The 25861-nt window shown below is 39.0% G+C and overlaps 1 protein-coding gene across 8 annotated transcripts; it reads left to right on the forward strand.

The window, feature by feature from the left end:
• The first annotated feature begins 1659 nt into the window (after positions 1-1659).
• On the forward strand, positions 1660-23032 carry SLC17A3 (solute carrier family 17 member 3). 8 transcript variants are annotated; one of them, XM_086369979.1, is made up of 15 exons: positions 1660-2128; positions 2230-2540; positions 4751-4872; positions 5388-5567; positions 9842-10053; positions 10401-10634; positions 10715-10802; positions 16051-16137; positions 19896-20014; positions 20137-20298; positions 20577-20706; positions 20798-20945; positions 21237-21327; positions 22582-22718; positions 22836-23032. In XM_086369979.1, the coding sequence occupies exons 4-14, from the start codon at positions 5492-5494 to the stop codon at positions 22714-22716; spliced, it is 1482 nt and encodes a 493-aa protein (XP_086226105.1). In that variant the 5' UTR covers positions 1660-2128; positions 2230-2540; positions 4751-4872; positions 5388-5491; the 3' UTR covers positions 22717-22718; positions 22836-23032. The 8 variants fall into 8 exon arrangements, with proteins under 8 accessions (XP_086226105.1, XP_086226106.1, XP_086226104.1 ...); XM_086369980.1 differs by having other exon boundaries at positions 2230-2392; XM_086369978.1 differs by lacking the exon at positions 2230-2540 and having other exon boundaries at positions 2014-2128.
• The last annotated feature ends 2829 nt before the right edge of the window (positions 23033-25861 follow it).

The raw sequence follows: 25861 nt of genomic DNA on the forward strand, positions 1-25861 counted from the left end.
GTGAAAGGCAAAGGAGAAAGGGAAAGATATACCCATTTGAATGCAGAGTTCCAAAGAATAGCAAGGAGAGATAAGAAAGCCCTGTTCAGGGATCAGTGCAAAGAAATAGAGGAAAATAATAGAATGGGAAAGACTAGAGATCTCTTCAAGAAAATTAGAGATACCAAGGGAACATTTCATGCAAAGATGGGCTCAATAAAGGACAGAAATGCTATGGACCTAACAGAAGCAGAAGATATTAAGAAGAGGTGGCAAGAATACACAGAAGAACTGTACAAAAAAGATCTTCACGACCCAGATAATCACAATGGTGTGATCACTCACCTAGAGCCAGATATCCTGGAATGCGAAGTCAAATGGGCCTTAGGAAGCATCCCTATGAACAAAGCTAGTGGAGGTGATGGAAGTCCAGTTGAGCTATTTCAAGTCCTAAAAGATGATGCTGTGAAAGTGCTGCACTCAATATGCCAGCAAATTTGGAAAACTCGGCAGTGGCCACAGGACTGGAAAAGGTTAGTTATCATTCCAATCTCAAAGAAAGGTAATGCCAAAGAATGCTCAAACTACTGCACGATTGTACTCATTTCACACGCTAGTAAAGTAATGTTCAAAATTCTCCAAGCGAGGCTTCAACAATATGTGAACCATGAACTTCCAGATGTTCAAGCTGGTTTTAGAAAAGGCAGAGGAACCAGAGGTCAAATTGCCAACATCCGCTGGATCATGGAAAAAGCAAGAGAGTTCCAGAAAAACATCTATTTCTCCGTTATTGACTATGCCAAAGCCTTTGTGTGGATCACAATAAACTGTGGAAAATTCTGAAAGAGATGGGAATACCAGACCACCTGACCTGCCTCCTAAGAAATCTGTATGCAGGTCAGGAAGCAATAGTTAGAACTCAACATGGAACAACAGATTGGTTCCAAATAGGAAAAGGAGTATGTCAAGGCTGTATATTGTCACCCTGCTTATTTAACTTATATGCAGAGTACATCATGAGAAACACTGGACTGGATGAAGCACAAGCTGGAATCAAGATTGCCAGGAGAAATATCAATAACCTCAGATATGCAGATGACACCACCCTTATGGCAGAAAGTGAAGAAGAACTAAACAGCCTCTTGATGAAAGGGAAAGATGAGAGTGAAAAAGTTGGCTTAAAGCTCTACATTCAGAAAACAAAGATCATGGCATCTGGTCCCATCACTTCATGGCAAATAGATGGAAAAACAGTGGAAACCGTGGCAGACTTTCTTTTCGGGGGCTCCAAAATCACCGCAGATGGTGACTGCAAGCCATGAAATTAAAAGACACTTACTCCTTGGAAGAAAAGTTATGACCAACCTAGAGAGCATATTAAAGAACAGAGACATTACTTTGCCAACAAACGTCTGTCTAGTCAAGGCTATAGTTTTTCCAGTAGTCATGTATGGATGTGAGAGTTGGACGATAAAGCAAGCTGAGCGCCAAAGAAATGATGCTTTTGAACTGTGGTGTTAGAGAAGACTCTTGAGAGTCCCTTGGACTGCCAGGAGAACCAACCAGTCCATTCAAAGAAAATCAGTCTTGAATATTCATTGGAAGGACTGATGTTGAAGCTGAAACTCCAGTACTTTGGCCACCTGATGTGAAGAGCTGACTCATTTGAAAAGACCCTGATGCTGGGAAAGATTGAAGGCAGGAGAAGGGGATGACAGAGAATGAGATGGCTGGATGGCATCACCAACTCAATGAGCATGAGTTTGAGTAAACTCCAGGAGTTGATGATGGACAGGGAGGCCTGGCATACTTTTGTCCATGGGGTCACAAAGACTCGGACACGACTGAACGACTTAACTGAACTGAACTGAACCCAAGGAGAAAGGTCAAGAATCTCATGTCGGTGGATAAGCAGGTGAAAGTGCAGAGGAGGTTCAGATTCTGAATATTCAAGGCACATTTCCCCAACGGCCACTTGGCAAGATGCCTTCTCATTTAGCTTCTAGTTTGATGAATCTCATTAATGATTACTGAGTCAAGCCCCAGAGTGGCAAAGCATCTGCAGCTGCTTGCGGGCAAAGTTGTACAGGGTGAGAGCTTGAAGGGAGAGCAGGTTCTAAATCGAAGTCCTTCCTCAGACACTAAATCGGTAAGTCACTTATCTTGGTGTTGCTGTGAAAGACCTCAAAGGGTCCTTTCTGTGTAACAGTTGTATATTTTTGACAATTTTTGTATACCCCCATGTCTCAGGTTTTCTCATATTGATAAAAAAAAAAAGCAAGTGAAGATATAAAAGCCCCATCTCATTAATACATGGATAGAAGAGAGGTAGAAGCAGGAGGCTGAAGTTTTGTTCCTGATAACCCAAAACTTTGAGAAAATGCCAACTGTGGAAGACCTTTCCAAGAAACAGGTGCTCCAGTGAAATGTTTAAAGGCTGAGATTTGGGAATTCAATTTGGGGGCTTGTGAACAAACATCAGCGCTTTCATTTACCAATGGGATGAGCTGGATGAAGAGGGTCAATAATATCTCCATCTGGTGTTGATGTGAACTGCCTGGGTTAGTAGTTAATAAGTGTGGTTATCATAATTTCTGTTGTCGCAACAGCTGGTGGGACACACAGGAAGGGCTATAGAGTGGTTGTGAAAGAACACTCCAGATAAGAAAGCATTGGCAACCACATCACCATCTCTTACATGAAGATTCATTCCCTCCCACCCCCATTAAGGTTGTGCAGGATTTTTCTCCTGGGCAGATTCACAGCAGCAACAGGGCTATTCCCAGTGTCCTTCTGAAGGACTCTAGCCTTTTGTAACCAAGTTCATTGCCTTAGTTTCCTATCCAGATCAATTAGGGCCCAGGACTTTGACACAAGACAGAGCTGGGGGTGACTCTGGTCTAAGACAGCATCTAGAGGAATGCTGAGTCAGAACCAGTGAGATGGTGTGAAATTTAACCAAACAAAAATGGTTGGGGATAGAAGAGGCAATGGAATGGTCACCAGGGCCACCAGGAAATGGTAGGTGGGTTGAGGATAGTTGGCAGGAGGTGATCAGGGAGAATCCTCAAGGCAGGGATGTAGAAGTTACAAGTTTTTGGTGGTCCTTGTGGCCTCTCAGATGTGTAGACAGGGTGCTATTGCTAGAACACCCCAGCCTTTAAACCCAGGGGGCTCTGCAGGAAGGTAAGCCTCAGAATGATTCCCTGTGAACATGACTTCAAACCAGAAACATCTCACGATGCCATATTATCTCTGATTCAGGCAACCAGCAGGGTTTTCTTGACCAATAGTGGAAAATAAGGTAGCTGTTAAAAAATATGTGTGAGTGTACATGTGGATGTAAACACATATATAAATAGAAAACACATATGATATATATGTACTTTCTTTTGGATACCCCTAGGCCTTGGAGGCTAATGGGAGTGAAATTATCCTGGCAACTTCACTGCCAGGGCATCTAGCCAGCAAACTTTCTTGAGGTCACTAAGCTTTCCTGAAATTCAGATACTCCCTTGATAGCCAAATGCTCTCAGAGCTTTCCCTTATGTGGATCTCTATTTGCTCTCTATGCTTAGCCACCTGTTTAGCTGTGTGAGTGAATGCTTATAAAATCTCCTGAGAATTATCTTCATGTATATGGTCACATCTGCTGGGACTGGACACTCTGGTTTCCAAGACAAGGCATGCCTTGTTGTCTGGAATAGAGATAGTAGAAAACTGGAAGTAATCTGACATTCAGAATGTTCCAGTCCAAATAGTCCTACAGTAGGGGGATGGTAAAGTCTCATAACCACAGAGTTACACTGACATCACAGCAGAACATGGAAGTAAGAATAAATATCACACATGGAGAAAAGTTGTTAACAAAAAAAACATATGCTTGTTATCATTGCCAGGTTGTACAAGACAATGTGTCTGGCCACATATTTATTATTTAGTCAAGTATTTCCCAAACAATATTTGCGCTTAAAATCAGGGCAGTTAACCTATGTGTATAAGGCCTATTTTGTAAAATTGAAGTATAGTTGGTTTACAATGTTGTTAGTTTCAGGTGTAAAAGGTCTATTTTTAAAAAGTCCTGGCCACACCAGGGAATTAGAATGCCTCATGTCAAGATTTGAAGAGATACCTCTCTAAAGAAGATATATGGATAGCAAATGAACACATAGAAAGATCTCCACCTCATTAGAGAAATAAAAATTAAACCATGATGAGATATTACTACACATCTTTCAGAATGTCTAAAATTAAAAAGACTGACCACAACAAACTGTTTAGTATGTAGAGGATCTGGAACTCTCTTATACACTGTTAGTGAGGATGTAAAATGGTGCAACCACTTTGAAAAGCAATCTATCATTTTCTTAAAAACTTAAACATATCTTTATATAACCCAGCCATTCTACTTACAGGTATTTAAGAGAAATGAACGCACGTGTCTAAACAAAGACCTGTGCTTGAATGTTCATGGCAGCTTTGTTTTTAATGGCCACAAACTGCAAATAATGCAATTTTTCATCAAAAGATGACTGGGTAAACAAATTGTGATATAACCATGCCATGAAGTATTGCTCAGCAATAAAAAGGAATAAAGTATTAATATGGGCAGCATAGATGAAACTCAAAATAATTATGCTGAGTGAAATAAACTCCAGCAATGATGCCAATAAACCATATAGCAACCATGTGCAGTCTATTGAATCTGTATAAATCCTTGATGAAGGTGCTGCAGCTGCATTGTTGTTGTTGTCGTTGTTATTAACAACAGATGGGAAACTGAAATACACAAATTTGCTCCTGGTAACACTTGGTGCATTAGGTAAATCACAAGCCTGGATATGAACTAAGGAACGCCAAGCTCCAAATCTACCACTCTGAAATCAGCACATGGTGAGTACTCCAGATCCTAAATAATAAACAGTTCCAAACCTTAGGTATACCCATTGTATTGAGCCAAGTGTAGGTGATGATCCTTTTCTACCCAACCCAGATGGAATGGCCCAACTTGTTTTTTTGGTAGTCAGTAATATTTAATGAAATTCATCACAGTAGTTTGACAGATAAAGGAACAGGCAGATAAAGGAACAGTCTATTAATTTGTCTGCTATTGCCAAGTTAAGAAGTATCAGAGGTCCTCTGATTCTAGAGCTAGAGATTCTTCCTGAAACAAAGCTGCTTCTGATCACAGGTTAAACAATGTAAATAAATGTTGGACAAGATTCAGCCAGATGTGAATTAGAGTTAGGTTACTTTGGCCTGCTCTACCTTGCCAAAGGGGTAGCTAGATAGGAGAGTGGCTCCTGGTCAGGTGGACTACTTGACTCCAAGTGACTCCCACCAGCTTTTGTTTGCCTGTTGCCCACTTTTTATTTTTATTTAATTTTTTTTGTTGCCCACTTTTTAAGTGTTGTAAAGGAGTCTCTTTTCTCATGCCTGATATACTGGATCACACTCCATCACCCTGAGAGGTGAAAAACAGACATCAGAAGAGAAGAACACAGTTGCCACTATGACAGAATTGAGTCCCACAGCAGGGAAGAACTCTCAAGATATACAAGGGGATGAGAAGCTCAGTCCTAGGAAAGGTAAACTCGGTCTCGACTAGGTGGTTTTAGGATTTTATGGTGGATTTTTACAACGTTGTAATGCAAAGAAATGAATTTGTATCTTTTAACTTGTATAATTCTTTTTTTGAAATCAAGTATTCAATACTACTATTGTACCTTTGCAAAATGAAAGAAACAAATACCGCTATTCTAAAAATGTATTTTACTTTTGATGATTACCTTCTAATCTTAATCCATATGCATTTATATTCTTGATAATTGCTACCAATTTGTCTACACATTGTACATTGTGGTATTGTGTACTCTGCTTGTCACTGCATGTAATATTATAAGCATAATTACATTGCTTAATTAGGAAAATTTAAAAAATTACAGAAACCTTAAAAAAATCAAGAAATGAAAAAATTAATAAGCTTAATTCAACCACTGTGATTTTTTTATTGTCTCTCTTTATATGTATATTTTACATAATTCTGTGATGTATATATTATGTTGTGTATTTTGGACCACACATGTTTCTGTTTGCCTTATAATCATTATTCTTAAAGGATACATATTATTTTTCCTATATATCCAATAGAGAAAGTATTTTTTACCTGAAAATTCGTCTTGGGGTTGTATATTTAAGTTGTGTAGCTACTTTTTTTTTTCTTTTTTTCTTACCTATCCCAGTGACTCAGCAGTTAAGAATCCTCCTGCAATGCAGAAGCTGCAGGAGCTGTGGGTTCAGTCCCTGGGTTGGGAAAATTCCCTGGACAAGAGCATAGCAAACCACTCCAGTATTCTTGCCTGGAGAATCCCGTGGACAGAGAAGCCTGGTGGGCTATGGTCCATGGGGTCGAAAAGAGTCAGACACAACTGAAGCGACTTAGCACATCATATACATAGATTAACTGATAGATGTAGTTACATAGATATAACATTGTATATATTATATATAACATATCTGTATGCATGTGTGTGTATGTCTGTGCGTGTGTACACACACACACACGTATGTTGTTGTTGTTTAGTCACTGTAAGTCACGTCTGACTCTTTTGTGACGCCATGGACTGTAGCCCCCCAGGCTCCTCTGTCCATGGGATTTCCCAGGCAAGAATCCTGGAGGGGGTTGCCATTTTCCTTTCCAATACATGTATATATACATCTCATGATATCCTTTAACATGACACTTGTCTACAGTTGGAATTACTACTTCCTCAGGCCTTTTTCCTAAGAAAAATACAAATTTGAAGCAATGGTTACAAATATTTCATTTCCATTGGCCATTATAGAGACCTTAGTTTTTAATCTGAACAAAATGAGGCTACATAGAGAATTTTGAGCAGAAAAGGGTGTGACCAAATTTATGGTATAACTAGAGCACTGCAAATGCTGTAGAATTCTACATACATTTTTAATGTAAAGACAACACTCTGTTCTAGGTAGATGAGTGTAGGCTATGGAAGAAAAATCAAGGATAAATTGTAAAGTATTTGGAAGGATGGTACTTCTGTCAGCTGAGTTGGAAAGCAATTTGGGTGGAGCAGGATTGGGAGGGGAACATAGGAATTTAGTTTGGGATTTATTAAGTTTGATTTGTTGATTAGTTGATCAGTTGATTCTTAGTGGAGCAAAAATGATGTACCTTAAGTAAATTTGACCAAATGTAGTATTTTTGTATTATATACTGACTTGTAAAAATTTAACACATGAGATGTTGCACCAACATTATTTTTCATATATTTTCACTAGACACAGGAAACCATTTTTAAGGACACATACAGTGGGAATTCCCTGGCAGTCCAAAGGTTAAGACTCTGAACTTCTACGGTAGGGGACCTGGGTTTGATCCTTGACCAGGGAACTAAGATTCTGAAAATTGCTCAGGGCAGTCAAAAAGACAAAGAGATTTAGGACACATATAGTAGCCTGTGAAGTGAAGTGAAGTGGCTCAGTCGTGTCCGACTCTTTACGACCCCATGGACGGAGTAGCCTGCATAGGATTTTCTAGGCAAGAGTACTGGAATGGGTTGCCATTTCCTTCTCCAGGGAATCTTCCTGACCCAGGGATTGAACCCAGGTCTCCTGCATTGTAGACAGACGCTTTACCATCTGAGCCACCAGGGAAGCCTATAGCAGGCTGTAGGGAACACTTACACTTAGGAGAGAGTCAGAAGGTATGTCAGATGTTTCTGGTAGGTTATATAACATGATGACTGAGAATTAACTCATTTAACCCTCACAACAATCCTGTGAGGCAGCTACTGCTATTGTTTTACAGGTGCAGAGAGGTCAGCTAACAGAATAGCTCAGGTGTCTATGCTCTTATCCACTGTGCTGCCTGTAACTTAATATGCAGCAAGCAGTAGACTAAGCCTTTTAAATATACTCCCTAGTGGATCTTTCAGCAATCACATGAGGTGGGTCTTCACTCCACCCATTTATGAAGCATTAGTCACCTGGTTTGCTGATAATCCCTTTTAATAGCCTTTGGCCTCCATGATGACAAAGTACATTGGAGAAATCAGAGGCCACAAGAACTGATAAATTATTAGCTGATCTGATTGACACTGGAAATCATCATCCATTCCTGAAAAAGGAAAACTTTACAAAGATATTATTTTTGAACTCCTCATTCTAATTACAGTGTATTTTCCAGTTTCTTCCAAATTCTTCCTCCTTCCCTCCATTCAATGCAAAGATTAGTACTCCACTTAAGAGAGTATAGCATTGGGGGAAAGGCTCTTTTGTAAACCTCAAGGCACTTCTTTTCTTGAAGTTTTGAGGACTTCTTGATGATGCATAGTATTATCCTCGTCTCTTACACCTACAAACCCCATAGGGCACTGGGGTTGTGACAAAGGTATTCTCATGGAATCATCTGGGACAGAATAGGGGCAGCACAGTGGGTAAGAGCATAGACACCTGAGCTATTCTGTTAGCTGACCTCTCTGCACCTGTAAAACAATAGCAGTAGCTGCCTCACAGGATTGTTGTGAGGGTTAAATGAGTTAATTCTCAGTCATCATGTTATATAACTTACCAGAAACACCTGACATACTTTCTGACTCCCTCCTAGCTGTAGCCCCTTACGCCTTGGCTTTGAGGTCACCACATTCTTCCTGGTTTTCTCCTAGCCCACCTACCCTTCTTTTTCAGTTTCTATTGCCAATTTCTCCCAATTTATCCAACCTCCAAATGTTGGAGAACCCTAGTCAGTCCTTGGTTATCTTCTCTATTTATTCTCATTTTCTAAATATCATGGTTTCAAGTATTATCTGTAGATTATTAAATCCCAGTGTTATGCCTCAACCTCTACATCTCTCCTAAACTCTAGAGTTTTATGTCCAAGAACATTCTCAGCATCTTCTGAGTGCTTAAAAGGCATCCTTGTCTTAACTGTCCAATAATAAGTTCTTTATCACTCCACTGCCTCAAATCTTCTTTTTCCACAGATCTCTTCCTCAGTGAACAGCCAACTCCATTCTTTCTGCTGTTTAGAATAAGAATCCCACCAATGCTCCTCCCCCAATCTGTAAACTTGAAACCAAGATTCAGTTACTTACCTACTGGGATCTGTCTGGGATCTTATCATATCTTAGTTCTTCTACAGTTGCCAGCCTAGTCCACACTTCTTCACTTCTCTTCTGGATTGTTGCAATACTTTCTTCCTGGCAATAGCCATCTTTCCTGAAAGTACAAAAACAGATTATTTTAATTTTGTGCTCATTTCTTTTTCTGTTTTTTTACTATATTTTTTCATAGTTTGTGGGTGTCAAGTTTTTTCTAATGAGAAAACTTATAGGTTTAATTTCAAAATTTAAGTGAAAGTTTGCCCTCACTAAGACATATGAGAAGAATAATAAATCTACACCAGTGAATAACTTGTTCAATATTTTAAAATTTACATTATCTATGTATATATGTATATAATTTAGTACTTATAAATTATATAATTTAAATATATACATATTTTATTTTTATGTATATATTTACTTTTAATACATATCATATCTTTATATATTTAACTGAGTAATTTCATCAGCCATAGACTACAATAACCTAAGAATTGGAAAGACAAAATTGCAAGAAGAACAGAACTCCCCAGAACAAGTCAGGGTCTGTAAAACTGTGGTATAAAACATCCCTTGACTCAACTCAGTGGTTTCCTCCTTTTGTAATCTTTCTTTCCCAAAGCCAATAGAAGTGCATTTGAATCATCAGGAGATACTTTTCTGTATTTTAACTTGTGAAAAGTAAATAAAGGTTCGATAAGGAAAGTGCTAATACACTGTCTTAATATTTCTAGCTCCTAGCATTTGTTCCACTCGCTATGGAATAGCCTTCATTGTACATCTCTGCAACTTCATAACAATGGCACAAAATATTATCATTAATATCACCATGATAGCCATGGTCAACAGCACAAACCATCAGCCCTCATTTAATGACTCCACTGAGGGGTTGCCTGTTAATTCCTTTGGTGATCCAAATAATTCCCCAAAGAGTCTTCCTGCAAGGGTAAGCAATGAAAGATTCAAGTTATGTTTTTGTTTTTGCTGTTCATTTCAATGTTTATTTTTCTAGAATTTTTTTTAATTTATTTATTTCGATTAGAAGCTAATTACTTTACAATATTGTAGTGGGTTTTGCCATACATTGACATGAATCAGCCATGGGTGTACATGTGTTCCCCTCCTGAACCCCCTCCCACTTCCCTCCCTATATTTTTTTAGAATTTATATGTTAAAAAGTTTTAATTGAGGAAACTGTGATTTGTAAGTAAGTGAAAAATCTAAAGAAGCTTCTTAAGTTATGAAACGGCTTTCCTATGCATGGCTTACCAAAGCATTGTCTTTTTCTTTAAGGCCCCTGTGTATGATTGGAACCCTCAAATCCAAGGCATCATCTTTAGTGCTATCAACTATGGCATGATTCTGACACTGGCTCCCAGTGGATACCTGGCTGGAAGAGTAGGAACAAAGCGAGTGGTTGGTGCTGCTCTGCTTGGATCCTCACTTCTTGTTCTTTTCACCCCTCTGGCAGCTGACTTTGGACTAGTTTTCCTCATTGCAACTCGAATACTTCAGGGCATGAGCCTGGTACCCAGATATTTTATAAATATGACTGAATATGAATATCTCTGTGGGACCACATAGCATCAACTCTATTTTTATTTCAGGGGTTAGGATACGGGGGTCAGTTTGCAATCTGGGAAAGATGGAGTCCTCCACATGAACGAAGTCGACTCTGTGGCGTTTCCGTATCAGGTAAATACATATAACTGAAACGAGTCCACTACAATCCAACATTCTTTCACTGAGTTCTTTGACAGTTTGGCTTTATTGTTTTTTGACCACTTTTTTTTTAATTACAAGATTCTTTGTCTTCTGCTTAATGTTGATCAAGTATTTATAAATTAGGGGGATGGGTCCTTTGTCTCTGACATGACTTCCAGTTATTTTCCCCCAGGCTGTCATTTGTGATTTGATTTTGCTTATAAGGATTTTTGCCATTTTTCAAAAATGCATTTTGATGTAGTCAAATTGATCATTCTTTTATTTTATGGTTTTTGGACTTTGACTCATAGTTGAAAATGTTGCAAAAGCATCCAACCATGGTTTTTATTGATTATGCATGGTTTCATTTTTTTTAATATTTAAATTTCTGACATACTGGGATTTATACTAGTGTTGAGTGTAAGGTATGGATCCAACTTAATCTTCTTTGGAATTGCTCTCAGTTGTCCTGAGAACAACTTTCTGATAATGATCTGCCTGGACAGTGTGCCTGGAATGAAATCTCCAGAGGAAGAAATTTCAGTTACACTGAGGAGTAATGGAAAATGGAAACAGTATGGCTAACACATTCAGTTCAGTTCAGTCACTCAGTTGTGTCTGACTCTTTGAGACCCTATGGACTACAGCATGCCAGGCTTCCCTGTCCGTCACCAATTCCCAGAGCTTGCTCAAACTCATGTCCATTGAGTCAGTGATGCCATCCAACCAATCTTATCCTCTGTTGTCCCCTTCTCCTCCTGCCTTCAGTCTTTCCCAGCATCAGGTCTTTTCTAAGGAGTCAGTTCTTCGCAACAGATGGCCAAAGTATTGGAGTTTCAGCTTCAGCATCAGTCCTTCCAATGAATATTCAGGACTAATTTCCTTTAGGATTGACTGGTTGGATCTCCTTTCAGTCCAAGGGACTCTCAAGAGTCCTCCAACACCAGAGTTCAAAAGCATCAATTCTTTGGTGCTCAGCTTTCTTTATAGTCCAACTCTCACATTCATACATGACTACTGGAAAAACCATAGCTTTGACTATACAGACCTTTGTCAGCAAAGAAATGTCTCTGCTCTTTAATATGACATCTAGGTTAGTCATAACTTTTCTTTCAAGGAGCAAGCATCTTTTAATTTCATAGCTGCAGTCACCATCTGCAGTGATTTTAGAGTGCAAGAAAAGAAAGTCTGTCACTGTTTCCACTGTTTCCCCATCTATTTGCCATGAAATGATGGAACCAGATTCCATGATCTTAGTTTTTTGAATGTTGAGTTTAAAGCCAGCTTTTTCACTCTCCTCTTTCACTTTCATCAAGAGGCTCTTTAGTTCTTCTTCACTTTCTGCCATAAGGGTGGTGTCATCTGCATATCTGAGGTTATTGATATCTCTCCCAGCAATCTTGATTTCAGCTTGTGTTTCATCCAGCCTGGCCTTTTGCATGATGTACTCTGCATATAAGTTAAATAAGCAGGGTAACAATATACAACCTTTGATGATAGACATCTCTAACACATTGTAGATGGCCAAAGTATGAGTGCTGAGTTAGAGAGCCAAGGACTCTTCAAGTCCAAACAACAAGCCATGTACACACACATACACACACCCCTGACCTTATGCCTTTTGAGAGCCCTTCACAACTCCAGAGGTTTAATCTTTGTCATCAGAGCTCACATCCACTGGTAGGAGAGTGGAGGCTCCAGTTTAGACTAAGGAGATTCACTTTGGTTATCACAGCTGACTAAGGGATGTCCTCAAATATAAATAAGGAATGGTCTTCCTAAATCCTCAAAAATTTGGAGAAAATCAAGAGAGTAAAAGAGAAAAACCAAACTCAAAAACTGCAATTAATCCAAATGAAAAAGAGAAGATTTTAAATAATTAATGAATAATATCAGAGAGACCCAGGGGGATATGTGTACATGACATTCACTTAAAAAGAATAGTTGCTAATTAAAAATATTACTGCTAGTATTTTTTAATTGAAATGAGAGATCTGAATACCTATATGAGGATAAGGCCATCTCATCAGTGAACTGGACAAATATAGAGAGACTGTTCCAGAATATAGTACAAGAAATTCAGGAGTTGGAAAGCATGAAAGAAAATTTAAAAGACTGGAATGAAGGCAGTGACCTTATAAAAGTGGCAACTCCTTTTCTTCTCATTTTCTGTTAAATGGGGACAGAGCACCTGGGATAGGTCAGCTGACTGTCTAGAGGAATCTTGGGAACGTACAAGACTGCAAGTTCTAGAGTCTCCCTTGTCTTTGGTTTTGGGGAATCAGCAGCCCCAGGTAGATGGCCTCCAGAACCTGGTTCTGGGAACACAGAACTTATGGTTGTCTGGGAGGCCCAGACTAAAAGTCATTGGAGGAACCCATCAACAGGTGGAGTGAACTGAACCTACCTGCCTACTTCAGTGATTCTCAGAGAAACTACCATTTCCACTCATGCTAGGGCTCCCTAGTAGGCTGCACTAAGGACAGCATCACTCAGCTCTTGAGATTGGAGGAGGACTTTCAGAAAAGTACCTGTCCTTAGCAGAAAGTGAAAGTGAAAGTTAATCACTCAGTTGTGTCCCATTCTTTGGGATCCCACAGACTGTAGCCTGCCTGGCTCCTCTGTTCATGGAATTCTCCAGGCAACAATACTGGAGTGGGTTGCCATTTCCTTCTCCAGGCGATCTTCCCTACCCAGGGATCGAACCTGGATCTCCTGCATTGCAGACAGATTCTTTACCAACTGAGCCACTGGGGAAGTCCTTAGAAGAAGAGCCTAGCTACTGCTAGCCTCTAGGACAAAATATACTGTGTTTTATTTTCTTCTAATGGGCCCACAAAGGTATACCTATAGGTAGGAAGCTTTATAACCACTTGAGAAGCTCAATAAATTAATGAAGAAGAGTAAGCAGACTAAACAGATTTGGTAGCTCATATTTGAGGCAGGTCTCATAGGTAATAGAAACACACACACATACACCTTTAATCTAAGGATCATATATCATACAGCAATGAAAATGAATAGTTGAATGCAACAACATGGATAAGTCTTAGAAACATAAACGTTGAATAAATAAAGCATATCTATCATGGGGAAATTGCCTCAATACAGTGGTAGTCCCAGGTACACAACCAAGCCAGGAGTCATGGAACAGTTAGGCTCACAGACAAAAACAGGTGTTATAATTGCAGTTTGTCAAGCCAATTTAAAACACAGAGTGAGACGTAAGAAGGAAAATGGGGTGAGTTAATACATTTAAGATAGAATGCAAACAGGTGGAAAGAACAAGAGGGGCCCAGGTCTTGGATTGATGCAGTGACATGTCCCCCATTATAACTGGCATAAAGGCAGAGAGTTTAGAGAAAAGAATGCAGCTTTGATGGATGCAGTGGTGGAAAAAGGTACTGATTTCCATCTTCATTGATTTGTGTCCTTGAAGTCAGGCAGTCTCATTTCAAATGCTGCATTTCCTTCTTATTAATTATATGACCTTGGGCTGGTTAATTAACTTTTCCATGTTTCTATTTCCTCAGTTGTAAATTTGGATATTGGTGCTTAAGGAGATTGGAGAAGGCACTGGCTACCCACTCCAGTACTCTTGCCTGGAAAATCCCATGGATGGAGGAGCCTGGTAGGCTGTAGTCCATGGGGTAGCTAAGAGTCTGACATGACTGAGCGACTTCACTTTCACTTTTCCCTTTCATGCATTGGAGAAGGAAATGGCAACCCGCTTGGGTATTCTTGCCTGGAGAATCCCAGGGACGGGGGAGCCTGCACAAAGTCAGACACAACTGACGCAACTTAGCAGCAGCAGCAGCAGCTTAAGGAATTAACACAGATAAGACGCTTCAATAAACTGCATGGCCAAATGAGAAGAAAAACAGAAGTGATCTTTTTTTTTAACTGTAGGATCAGGAAAGCCCTTTTAAGCAAATGAGTGTCTAGAAGTCATTACAGAGGAACCTCATAGATCTGAACTCCATGAAAACTTACAACAGCTGGATTACAAAACACACCATAAACAAAGTTAAAAGTGGGAGAATAGAATTGCAGCCAGCATGACAGAGGGTTATTTATAACACATAAAGATTCTATAAATTGAGGCAAAGTTAGGTGAAAGAAATTAAAAGGTTATGAACAGACTTTTCACAGAAGAAATAAAAAATGACATAGGAAAAATAATTCAACTTCACTATAAAAAGAAAAAAGGTATACTGTTTTATATTCACATTGGAAAACTATATTAGAATTTTGAGAATGTCCAATGTTGTCAAGAGATGAGGAAAAAGTATTTTTTGGCAACTTAATTTGGTATGGCCTTTTAGCCGGATACTTCAGCAGTATCTGTCAAAATAAAAAGTGTATAATCTTTGATTTAGCAAGTCTACTTCTGATAATTTACTGTTTAGAAATAAATTATGTTTATGTTCAGAAGTGATAGTTAAGTTTATGTTCAGCAATTACAATGGCTGTAGAATCTAGAGTGACAAGACCGGTTGCAACTAAAAAATAAATGTCACGGGACAATAGGTACATTATTGTACCTATGTCCTACTTATTTAAAGTTAATTATAACTCATATATATATATATATATATATATATATAAAATTTGACCACTTGATGTTAATGTTCATCTGGGAAATTTAAAAAACCTAATAGTCTAGTTTTGAAAAAGTTGTAAAAGGGAAATGTGCCCACTATATATGTGAATACTCTGTAAAGCCATGGAAATAAAAAAGTGTTGTTAGCATATTAATAGGAAAATGTATCTAACTTGCTGTCTACATATTCTATAAATGCATTTACAAAGCAACATATGCATATCAATATATATTATGTATGTGTACAGAGAAGAAAAGTATGCAATTATATATCATGTAATAAATTGTAGCTCCTGGTTAACATTAGAGAAAAGAGTAGAAATGGATTGGAGAAGCATTTGGTTCTTTGTGGTAATTTACTTTTACAATAAGCATATATGTTATATGAATTGTGTAATTAAACATTAAAATAGCATAAAAGGAAGCATGGTTATCATCTACAGTGATACTAGGGAACTGCCAGAAAAATGGGTCTTTAGGAGAACATATGAACTCAATCAAAATTTGAAGTTCATATATATATTCTACCATGCTCATCTCTTTATGGTGATAATGCTCTCTATTATGTCACTTGTCCTTCTGTAGGCACCTAGTGGGTGGCAGTCCAGCCCCCACAGCCTTATTCTCTCTTTGCAGGAATTCTGCTGGGTACCTGCATCGCCATCCTGCTGGGTGGCATCATCAGTCAAACCCTCGGGTGGCCTTTTGTCTTCTATATATTTGGTAAGCTACTATCTCCCCACTCCCAGGTTTTCATATCTAGGGTGACTCTTCTGATATCTAACTGTGTGTACTTTTCTGGAAGAAATGAGTCAAGACAGAAAGATCCTAGTAAAACAAAATGTCTTAATATAATAGTTGGGAAAAATGAACCTACACCATCAAAGAATTTGGCAGTCCTCCTGCCTATGATGCATTTTTTTTAACATTTAATTAATTAATTTTGGCTGTGCTGGATCTTCATTGCTGCATGTGGGCTTGCTCTGGTCATGGTGAGCGGGGACTACTCTCTATGCATTTGCAGTGCATGAACTTCTCACTGCAGGGGCTTCTCATTGCAAAGCGCAGGTTTTAGGGTGCACAGGCTTCAGTAGTTGTGGCACACAAGCTTAGGTGCCCCGTGGCACATGGAATCTTCCCCCAAAAGAGATCAAACCTGAGTCCCCTGCATTGGCAGGTGGGTTCCCAACCACTGAACCACCAAGGAAGTCCATCATGATGCATTATTAATGCAGAATGATTAAAATCTGCTGCCCTAGCAGAAAGTAGGGGACAAACGTGAAAAGCAGTGACTTGTGAGAGACAGAAGAATCAGAGTTGAGATGGAGCTAAGAGCCCTGAAAGAGTAAGGTGGGTATAGCCAATAGGAAAGAGTACCTAATAGGAGATACCTGCACACAGAGAAAACCCTGGTTATCTACAGAGTCCTCCTTGATATTCTGCAGAGCACTGATCTAGGTATATGTGTGAGGACAATATCTGAGGCCTGGGGAGGATGGAAATCATTGGAAAAGATTAAATAGTATTCCAGTACTTATAGAGCATCATGGATAGTACCTGTTTCCACAAAGCAGACTGAAAAAATGTTTAATTCTTGGCTCATTGGGCAGGATATTCATAAATGTCTTTCCTCAGTAGTGAGAAATAATTAGCTTCAGGGAACACACTATTGTGGATCTCTCTAACAAATGATGATGATAGACCTAAAAGGATCAGTGTTTCCATGTAAGATAACTGTATCCCAAAACAAAGCTCAAAAATATTTATAGAAATACAAAAATATTTAGCATCCAACAAAGTATAGTTCATAATGTCTCCATAATGGCTCCAACCATAGGTTACCAGGCATGGACAACAGCAGGAAAATATAATCCATAACAAGGAGAATAATCAATCAATCAAAACCAATCCAGAACTGACACAAATGTTAGAATTAGCACACAAGAATAGTTATTATAACTATATTATAACATAACTCTATTTGCTCAGGAGTTAAGACAAGCAAAATATATTTTTAAAAGACCCTAAATCAAACTTCTAGAGATAAAACTACATTATAAGGATTGAATTAATGACAGATGATACAACAGAAGAAATGATTAATGAACTTAAAAGTAACAGTAGAAACCATCCAGAATGAACTATAGAGAGTTAGAGGAGCATCTTTCGTCTAATGAGGTGACTTTTGGTGGCCTCCTGGATAGCTTCAGCATGGAGGCCACCAGAAGGACCAAGCCATGATTAGAAACTTGGAACTTTTGGCCTCACCCTCCATCTTCCTGGGAGGAGAGGGTGCTTCAGATTGTATTAATAATCAGTTATGGCTCAGATGGTAAAGAATCCACCTGCAATGCAGGAGACCTGGGTTTGATCCCTGGGTTGGGAAGATCCCCTGGAGAAGGGCATGGCAACCCACTCCAGTATTCTGGCCTGGAGAATCCTCATGGACAGAGGAACCTCGTGGGCCATAGTCCATGAAATAGCAAAGAGTCAGACACAACTGAGCGACTAAGCACAGCACTGTATGCCTACATGATTTAGCCTCCTTAAAATCCCTAAGCTATAGGGTTCTGAGAGCTTCCAGGTTGATGAACACACCCACACGCTGGGAGGGTAGCACACACTCAACTCCACAGGGTCAGAAGCTTCTACAATCAGGACCCTTCCAGATCTCACCCTATTCATGCCATCCAGCTGTTCATTTATCATGAACCTTTATCATGTCCTTTATAATAAAGTGAAAGTGAAGTGAAGTCGCTCAGTCATGTCCTACTCTTTGTGACCCCATGGACTGTAGCCTACCAGATTCCTCCATTCATGGGATTTTCCAGGCAAGAATACTGGAGTGGGTTGCCATTGCCTTCTCCAGGAGATCTTCCCAACCCAGAGATTGAACCCAGGTCTCCCGCATTGTAGGCAGACACTTTACTGTCTGAGCCACCAAGAAAGTCCCTTTATATTAAACCAGTAAATAAAAATGAATATTTCCCTGAGTTTTGTGAGCTATTTCACCAAATTATCAAACTGAGAGAGAGTTGCAGGAACCTCAGAATTTGTAGTAAATTTAATTTGGGGACTCATTAGTCACAATTAGTATCTGAAGTAGGGGGCAGTCCACGTACTGAGTCCTTACTCTGTAGGGTCTGTGCTAATGCCAGATACTGTCAGAACTGGGCTAAATTGTAAGACACTAGCTTGGTGTATAAAGAGAATTAGAGACTTTCTTTTTTTTTTTTTTAGTTTTTTGAATGTTGAGTTTTCTTTTTTTTTCTTTTTTTTTTTGCTGTTATATATTTTCTTTTTTTTACTTTACAATATTATATTGGTTTTGCCATACATTACTCAGCCATTAAAAAGAATACATTTGAATTAGTTCTAATGAGGTGGATGAAACTGGAGCCTATTATACAGAGTGAAGTAAGCCAGAAAGAAAAACACCAATACTGTATACTAACGCATATATATGGGATTTAGAAAGATGGTAACGACAACCCTGTATGCGAGACAGCAAAAGAGACACAGATGTATAGAGACTTTCTTAGTGTGAAAAACCAACACAGATAGTATCAGAAGTGTTGTGAGTAGATAAATAGTTTTCCTTTGCTGTTAAGTCAATTGCTAAGTCATGTCTGACTCTTTGTGACCCCATGGACTGCAGCACACCAGGTTTCTCTGTCCTCCACTATCTCATGGAGTTTGCTCAAGTTCGTGTCCATTAAGTCAGTGATGCTATCTGATCATCTCATACTCTGCCAATCTCTTCTACTTTTGCTTTCAATCTTCCCCAGCATCAGGGTCTTTTCCAGTGAGTCAGCTGTGCACATCAAGTGGTCAAAGTATTACAACTTCAGTTTTAGCATCAGTCCTTTCAATGAATATTGAAGGTTGGTTTGTTTTAGGATTGACTGGTTTAATCTCCTTGCAGTCTGAGAGACCCTCAGGAGTCTTCTCCAGCACCATAATTTGAAAGCATCGATTCTTTGGTATACAGCCTTCTTTATGATCCAACTCTCACATCTGTACCTGACTACTGGAAAAGCTTGTAGCTTTGGACTATATGGACCTTTGTCAGCAAAGTGATGTCTCTGCTTTATAATATGCTGTCTAGGTTTGTCATAGCTTTCCTTCCAAGAAGCAAGCATCTTCCAGTTTCATGACTGCAGTGATCTCAGAGCCCAAGAAAATAAAATCTGTTACGGCTTCTACTTTCACTAAAGTTTTCCTTAGCTAATATTTAAAAAGTTGAGATACCAAGTTTAATGCCATTTCTAGGGTCTGTGATTTTCATGCACACAAATATTCAAGAAATGTAAAATAATAGGTTCTAGATCTATTAAAAAAGCTGTGATATCCATGTAAATTTTTTGAGAAGTGGAAAGAAGATATTATGAGCAAGAGCTTTTCCCAGGGCCCATGCCAGAAAATGTCCCAATTGAAAAGAAATTCACACACGAGTTTACCAATTTAATCTCTGCTTGCAGGAGGTTTTGGCTGTATCTGCTTTCTTCTCTGGTGTGTTTTGGTTTATGATGACCCTGTCACTCATCCATGGATAAACATTACAGAGAAAGAATATATCATATCCTCCTTGGCCCAACAGGTACACATAAAACTCCAACCTTCTCCAGAGATCTTGTATCAGCATCTGAATTTATCAGAGTGACTACAAACATGTGAGCATGTCTCAGATCTTACTATTCTGATCAGCAAATTTGTTTTCAGGTCAGCTCTACTAAGCAGCCTCTTCCCATCAAAGCTATGGTCAGATCTCTACCCATCTGGTCCATGTGTGTTTGCTGTTTCAGCCATCAGTGGTTAATTAATATAATAATTATATATGCACCAACTTACATTAGCTCTGTGTTCAACATTGATATTAGAAATGTGAGTATATTTCCCTCCAACCATTCTTCCTGTTTGCATGACTCTCAAATTACTCTGTCTTCACAAATCATTCATCTAGAAAAATTTACCTTTAATTACCAAGAAATAATTTAACAGTCATGTGAGTAGCTTGTCTGAAGGTATGATGGAAGGGACCACTGATTTTCTTAGGAAAGTATGATTTCAGAGTTGTCAGTATGATTATTAGTGATTTATCAGTATAAGGTGTGGTCTCACGGCCTTTATTCTGATGGTTTAACTCAATGTTTTCCCTTCAGAGTGGTTTCCTGTCTGCCCTTCCTTTCATTGTTGCCTGGGTCATTTGCCTCCTGGGAAGTTACCTGGCAGATTTCCTTCTGACCAAGAATTTTAGGCTTGTTACAGTGAGGAAAATTGCCACAGTTCTAGGTAAGAACAGGGCCAAAATATCTGATAATTTACAAGGCATACAACATCCAAAAATGTTTGTTGTTTAATTTGTCTGTTCCTCATTCCTTAGGAAATCTCCCCTCCTCAACATTCCTTTTGGTTCTGCCATACGTTGCCTCCAACTATATCATAGCAGTGAGCCTTCTGACGCTGTCCTGTGGACTAGGCATGTTATGTCAGCCAGGGGTCTATATCAATGCCTTAGATATTGCTCCAAGGTAGGACTGTAATCTCCATTCTCATTTTCATACTTTCTGAAAAAAATTTAGCCTGCAGACTTCTGGAAGCTTCAAACTTTGCAAACTTATAAATCATGGGCAATGATGACTGTGGCCATTTTCAGGTATGTGGAGGGAAGGGCATTATTGATTTGCCTCAGTGCCTTTCATGGAACATACACAGAGCAAGTCTTTTTGACATAATTGCTATTAACATATGATATATTCTGGGGCTGAAGCATGCTGCCAAACAAATGTGGATCTAGCCTGAAACATTCCTGTCACCCGCAGGCATTCGAGTTTTCTCATGGGAGCTTCAAGGGCGTTTGCACAGATATCTGCTGTCCTGGCACCCACTGTCAGTGGATTTCTTCTCAGTCAGGTAAGGTTTTCTTGTCAGGGTCTCTTAAAATGCTCTGCCAAATCCACTCATAATGATAATAGCATAAGAAACGTTTTCATATTTTGGAGAATAAAATTACATCATGAGTAACTTTGTCATGAAGATCAACGTAGCAAAGGAAAATACAGAACAGTTTCTTTCGTGAACTCATTCTGAAACCAAAGCACTCCCTGGTGATCCACGGGTAATTTCCAGTCTTTGAAATCACACAGTGACTTACATATCCTGTGAGAAGATGATGAATCCATGCATATATGCAACTTGTCATGTCTTCTGCAACACTTTGAAATTTTCATTTGCATAACCATACAAAAGCAAAGAGATAATGAAAGCAAATATGTTTAAGTGTCTGGTACATGCAGGGAGTATTATAGGTATTTCATATACAGTAAGGGTGTTCTTTGGAAGAAATGATGCTAAAGCTGAAACTCCAGTACTTTGGCCACCTCATGCGAAGAGTTGACTCATTGGAAAAGATTCTGATGCTGGGAGGGATTGGGGGCAGGAGGAGAAGGGGATGACAGAGGATGATTTGGCTGGATGGCATCACTGACTCGATGGACATGAGTTTGAGTGAACTCCGGGAGTTGGTGATGGACAGGGAGTCCTGGTGTGCTGCAATTCATGGGGTCGCAAAGAGTCGGACATGAATGAGCAACTGAACTGAACTGAATCTAATTTATTGATTCTCATACTAATTATGAAAATAAAGTATTAATATCCTCATTTCCTGATGATTAAAATCTGATAGGATGTCTTTCCACTGAGAGGATATAGAATCAGAATTCTTCTTAGACCTATCTAGCTTCAAAACCCACAGTCGTCTTCTTGCGAGATTCTTCTTGCACTGGAGAAGAAGAAATTTTATTAGTGTATATATATGTAAATATATAGAGAGAGAGTCATGATTCGCACAAAAGAGAAAGTGTTTGGCACTTTGATAAATAATGACAAATGCAATTCTGGAGGTTAAATGTAAAAATCCCTAAGTCCATTTTTTAAATTAATTAATTTAAATCGGAGAGTAATTACTTTACAATATTATAGTGGTTTTATAAAGAACATTCTGAATCCATTCTGAAATTCTTTCCATCAAATTATTAAGCTGTGTTTAGGAAATGAATTTCTATATGAAGATCTACTAGTGAACATTGTCTTCTAAACTATTAATGTGAGTTTCATAGGAAAAGGGAATAAAAGGAGTAATACTTACTTGAACCTTTGTTTCCTCAGGACCCTGAATTTGGGTGGAGGAATGTCTTTTCCTTGTCATTTGTCATTAACACATTAGGACTGATCTTCTATCTTATCTTTGGAAAAGCAGATGTCCAAGACTGGGCTAAAGAAAGAAAACTTACTCATTTATGAAGGTAAAGAGTAATGATTTCATTTATGGTTAAAACCACAGAGGCACTATTTAAACTTTTTAATTTTTATTTTATGTTGGAATATTACATTTTTAACTCTATGTCATTTTTCTTTCTTAGTTACCCCACTTTGGATGGAAACTCATTAGGTACTTTATTTCATAAATGAGAAGGCTTCAGTGGTGGACAAACAGAAAAAATTTTCCTTGCTGTAGCTCTTTTCAAATCCGAGATCATTTCTTTATTTTACTCAGACTTATTTTTGAGGAAAATATCAGATGAATGAAAATCCAAATAAAATGATAGCCAAGAAAAAAGTTGTCATCTTTACAGAATTAACAATGGATTCAAAGGAGCTGCTGTACGGGACCCAGTATACTAGATTCATAGATTTTGGATCTCTAAGCAGGAAACAATGTTTTGAAACTCTTAATGCAGGGCAATAACCTCACTAATGCAATGGTTCCTCCCATTTGCAAAAACGAATACTGATTTATATCTGTTGGGCTCAATATAGTCCGTGTGTTCCTTCCTTTGTGTGCTCCACTCCCCTCTATCCTGCTCAGGCCCCAGGAGGCTGACCTGTGTGGTTTGCACCCCACACTTTCTCTCCTGCCTTCTGCTGGATTTTCAGGAGAGGCAGGAGAGTGAGGATAGGAGTATTTATCTCTACTGTTCCTCCCTATGGAGACTGCAGGTGGCTGGTCCATCCTCTGCAGTTCACAGCTCCTAGCGAACAACCCTCTCCATACTTTCTTGTAACATCTCTCTCCCCATGTCCTTTCAAACCTTTTTTGGCCTTTATGTTGCAAGCCCTGGAATATCTTATGGTTTTCTTCCCACTGTCTCAGCCCTATGTCTCATTTAATACTGTCCTCAAATTACCCACTGCAATGTTTCTCCTTCTAGGATCCAATGATTTCAGTAAAGTCATATATAAAGCTCAAAACATGACATAGATCAGTATTTCTTTAAATTATAACTTGTGGTGTCAGTAGGTCATAGCATGTTCAGAGGGACCAGAACTACATTTTAGGTTGCTCCCCGTGATGATCTTTACCAAGTAGAATAGATTATAGCCATTAAGTTATTTTGTATAGAATTGATGTTATGGACACTAGTTCTGCGTGAAAAATTAGGGCAAGGATAAAGAAGGTCACATTTGAATAAGCAAGAGCAATTACTGAGATTTTCCATAGTCTAGAATCTAAACCCTTGGAAACCTCGAGTAAATTAGACACAGTCCCTATTCAAATGTTGAAGATAGACATAATATACATGGCAGTGCATTATCTTAGGTACAATAGCAGGGGAACATACAGGTCATTGGAGGAGACAGATGAGGGGTTCTAATCCTAAACTGAAGAACAAAGGGGAGATCTTCTGCAGGTAATTCCTGATCTATATGTTAAATGAGGAGGGTTATGGTAAAATTTCCCATGTTGGAAAACAACTTATGCAAAAGCATGAAAGCAAGAAAAAGGATGGATTCTAAAGGGAGTCACTTGCCTACATGGTCAGTTAGTGAAGGGCAGAAGATTAAGGTAGAGAGGTGAGTGTGACAGAGCATGGAGGTCTTGTTTGCCATGTTAAAAAGCTTGAAGAGTATCCTAGCATTGATAGTGACATGGGCAGATTTTTTTTCTAGATAGAACATGCTGGCTCAATTCCAGAATCAGGGAAACTAGTTAGTGGTCCACACAGCAGCAGTGAGGACTGACCTAGCGCTAGAAGAGCTAGCATGGAAAGAAGAAAGACATGAATAATGTTCAGGAGGTAGAATTGAAAGATCATGGCATTGGGTTAGATGGATGCAGGAGAAGAGAGGAGATAGGAGTCCTGAGCCTCTAACCTTAGATATGGGATAGAGAGTGGTCTGAATATCTAAGCCAGAGAATTCAGGAAGAGTCCTTTTCAGGGGGAAGACAATGATGACTTTGAGACATGAATTAGTAGTAGAAGTGGGATAAACAAGCAGGTGTGTGTATAACTTTCCTGGACTGCCATAACAAAATACCTCAGGCTTGTGGCTTAAACAGTAGTACTTTATTGTCTCAAAATTCTAGAAATCCAAAAGCAAAATGTCAGCAGAGTTGGTTCCTTCTGAGATTTGTGAGAGAGAATCTGTCTCATGCCTCTCTTCCAGTAGCTCCAGGCATGCTTTGGCATGTAGACAGTTTTCTCTGTGTGTCTTCATCTCATCTCCCCTCTCTACATTTCTGTCTCGGTGTCAGAATTTCCCTGTTTGGGGAATTCTCTGGTGGTCCAGTGGTTAGGATTCAGCACTTCCACTGCTCTTGCCAGGGCTTGATCTATGGTCAGGGAACTAAGAACCCACAAGTCACAGATGCAGCCAAAAAATAAATCCCCTAATTTATAAAGATATAAGTCGTATTTAATTAGTGCCCACCTGAATGACTTCATCTTAACTTGGTTATCTGCAAAGACCTTACTTCCAAATAAGGTGACATTTGGTTCTGGGGGATTTCAACATCTTTGGGGGAGACAATTCAATGCATAACAGCAAGTCCAACAAAAAGCCTGACTGTATATCTGAAACTTGCAAAAAAGACTGGGATAGAGACAAAGATATAAAAGTATGTATGCTCAGTACTAAAGACCTAAATGTGTAGTGTTCAGGAAGAGCCTATGAATGAAAAAATACCAAGCCAAAGACAGAATGCCAACATTCAAGGAGTGGAAAGAATAAGAAATGCCCACACACAACAGAGATTAAACAGTCAGACTTGTACCTGTGAGGAACAATAGGAGGATACCACTATCATGGGAACTCACGGCCTTAAAGAGAGATGGCAGATCAACAACAAGTACACTGCAATTCAGTTCGGTGAGGTCAGGAAAGGAACACAATCACCTTGTGATTAGTAGTTCACTGGTGGCTTTTTCATGACATATTCAGCAGAGACATGGGTATGCAGGTCATTTTGCAGTTTGATGGTGGGTGAAGAGGAATGAGAGAGCAGAGGAAACAAGATAATTATTTTCAGAAAGTTTAGTTGGGAAGAGGAAGGGATGGGAATATAGCCAGAGGAGAACAGAGGGAAAGGAAGAGTGACCTAGTGGGGAAAGGAACCTGGCCCAGGGAAGCTTTGGGGAAGAAACGCTGGAATGGGAGTGAAGTTATG

The sequence above is a fragment of the Bos grunniens genome, chromosome 23, assembly GCF_055505025.1.
Source record: "Bos grunniens cultivar Pamir isolate PY7600 chromosome 23, Bosgru_T2T1.0, whole genome shotgun sequence".
Lineage (NCBI taxonomy): Eukaryota > Metazoa > Chordata > Mammalia > Artiodactyla > Bovidae > Bos > Bos grunniens.

Coding starts and splice junctions, on each gene's coding strand:
- SLC17A3 (XM_086369979.1), top strand. CDS start 5,492: ATGACAGAATTGAGTCCCACAGCAGGGAAGAACTCTCAAGATATACAA. Junction 5,568..9,841: donor GAAGCTCAGTCCTAGGAAAG/GTAAACTCGGTC, acceptor TAATATTTCTAG/CTCCTAGCATTTGTTCCACT. Junction 10,803..16,050: donor CTGTGGCGTTTCCGTATCAG/GTAAATACATAT, acceptor CTCTCTTTGCAG/GAATTCTGCTGGGTACCTGC.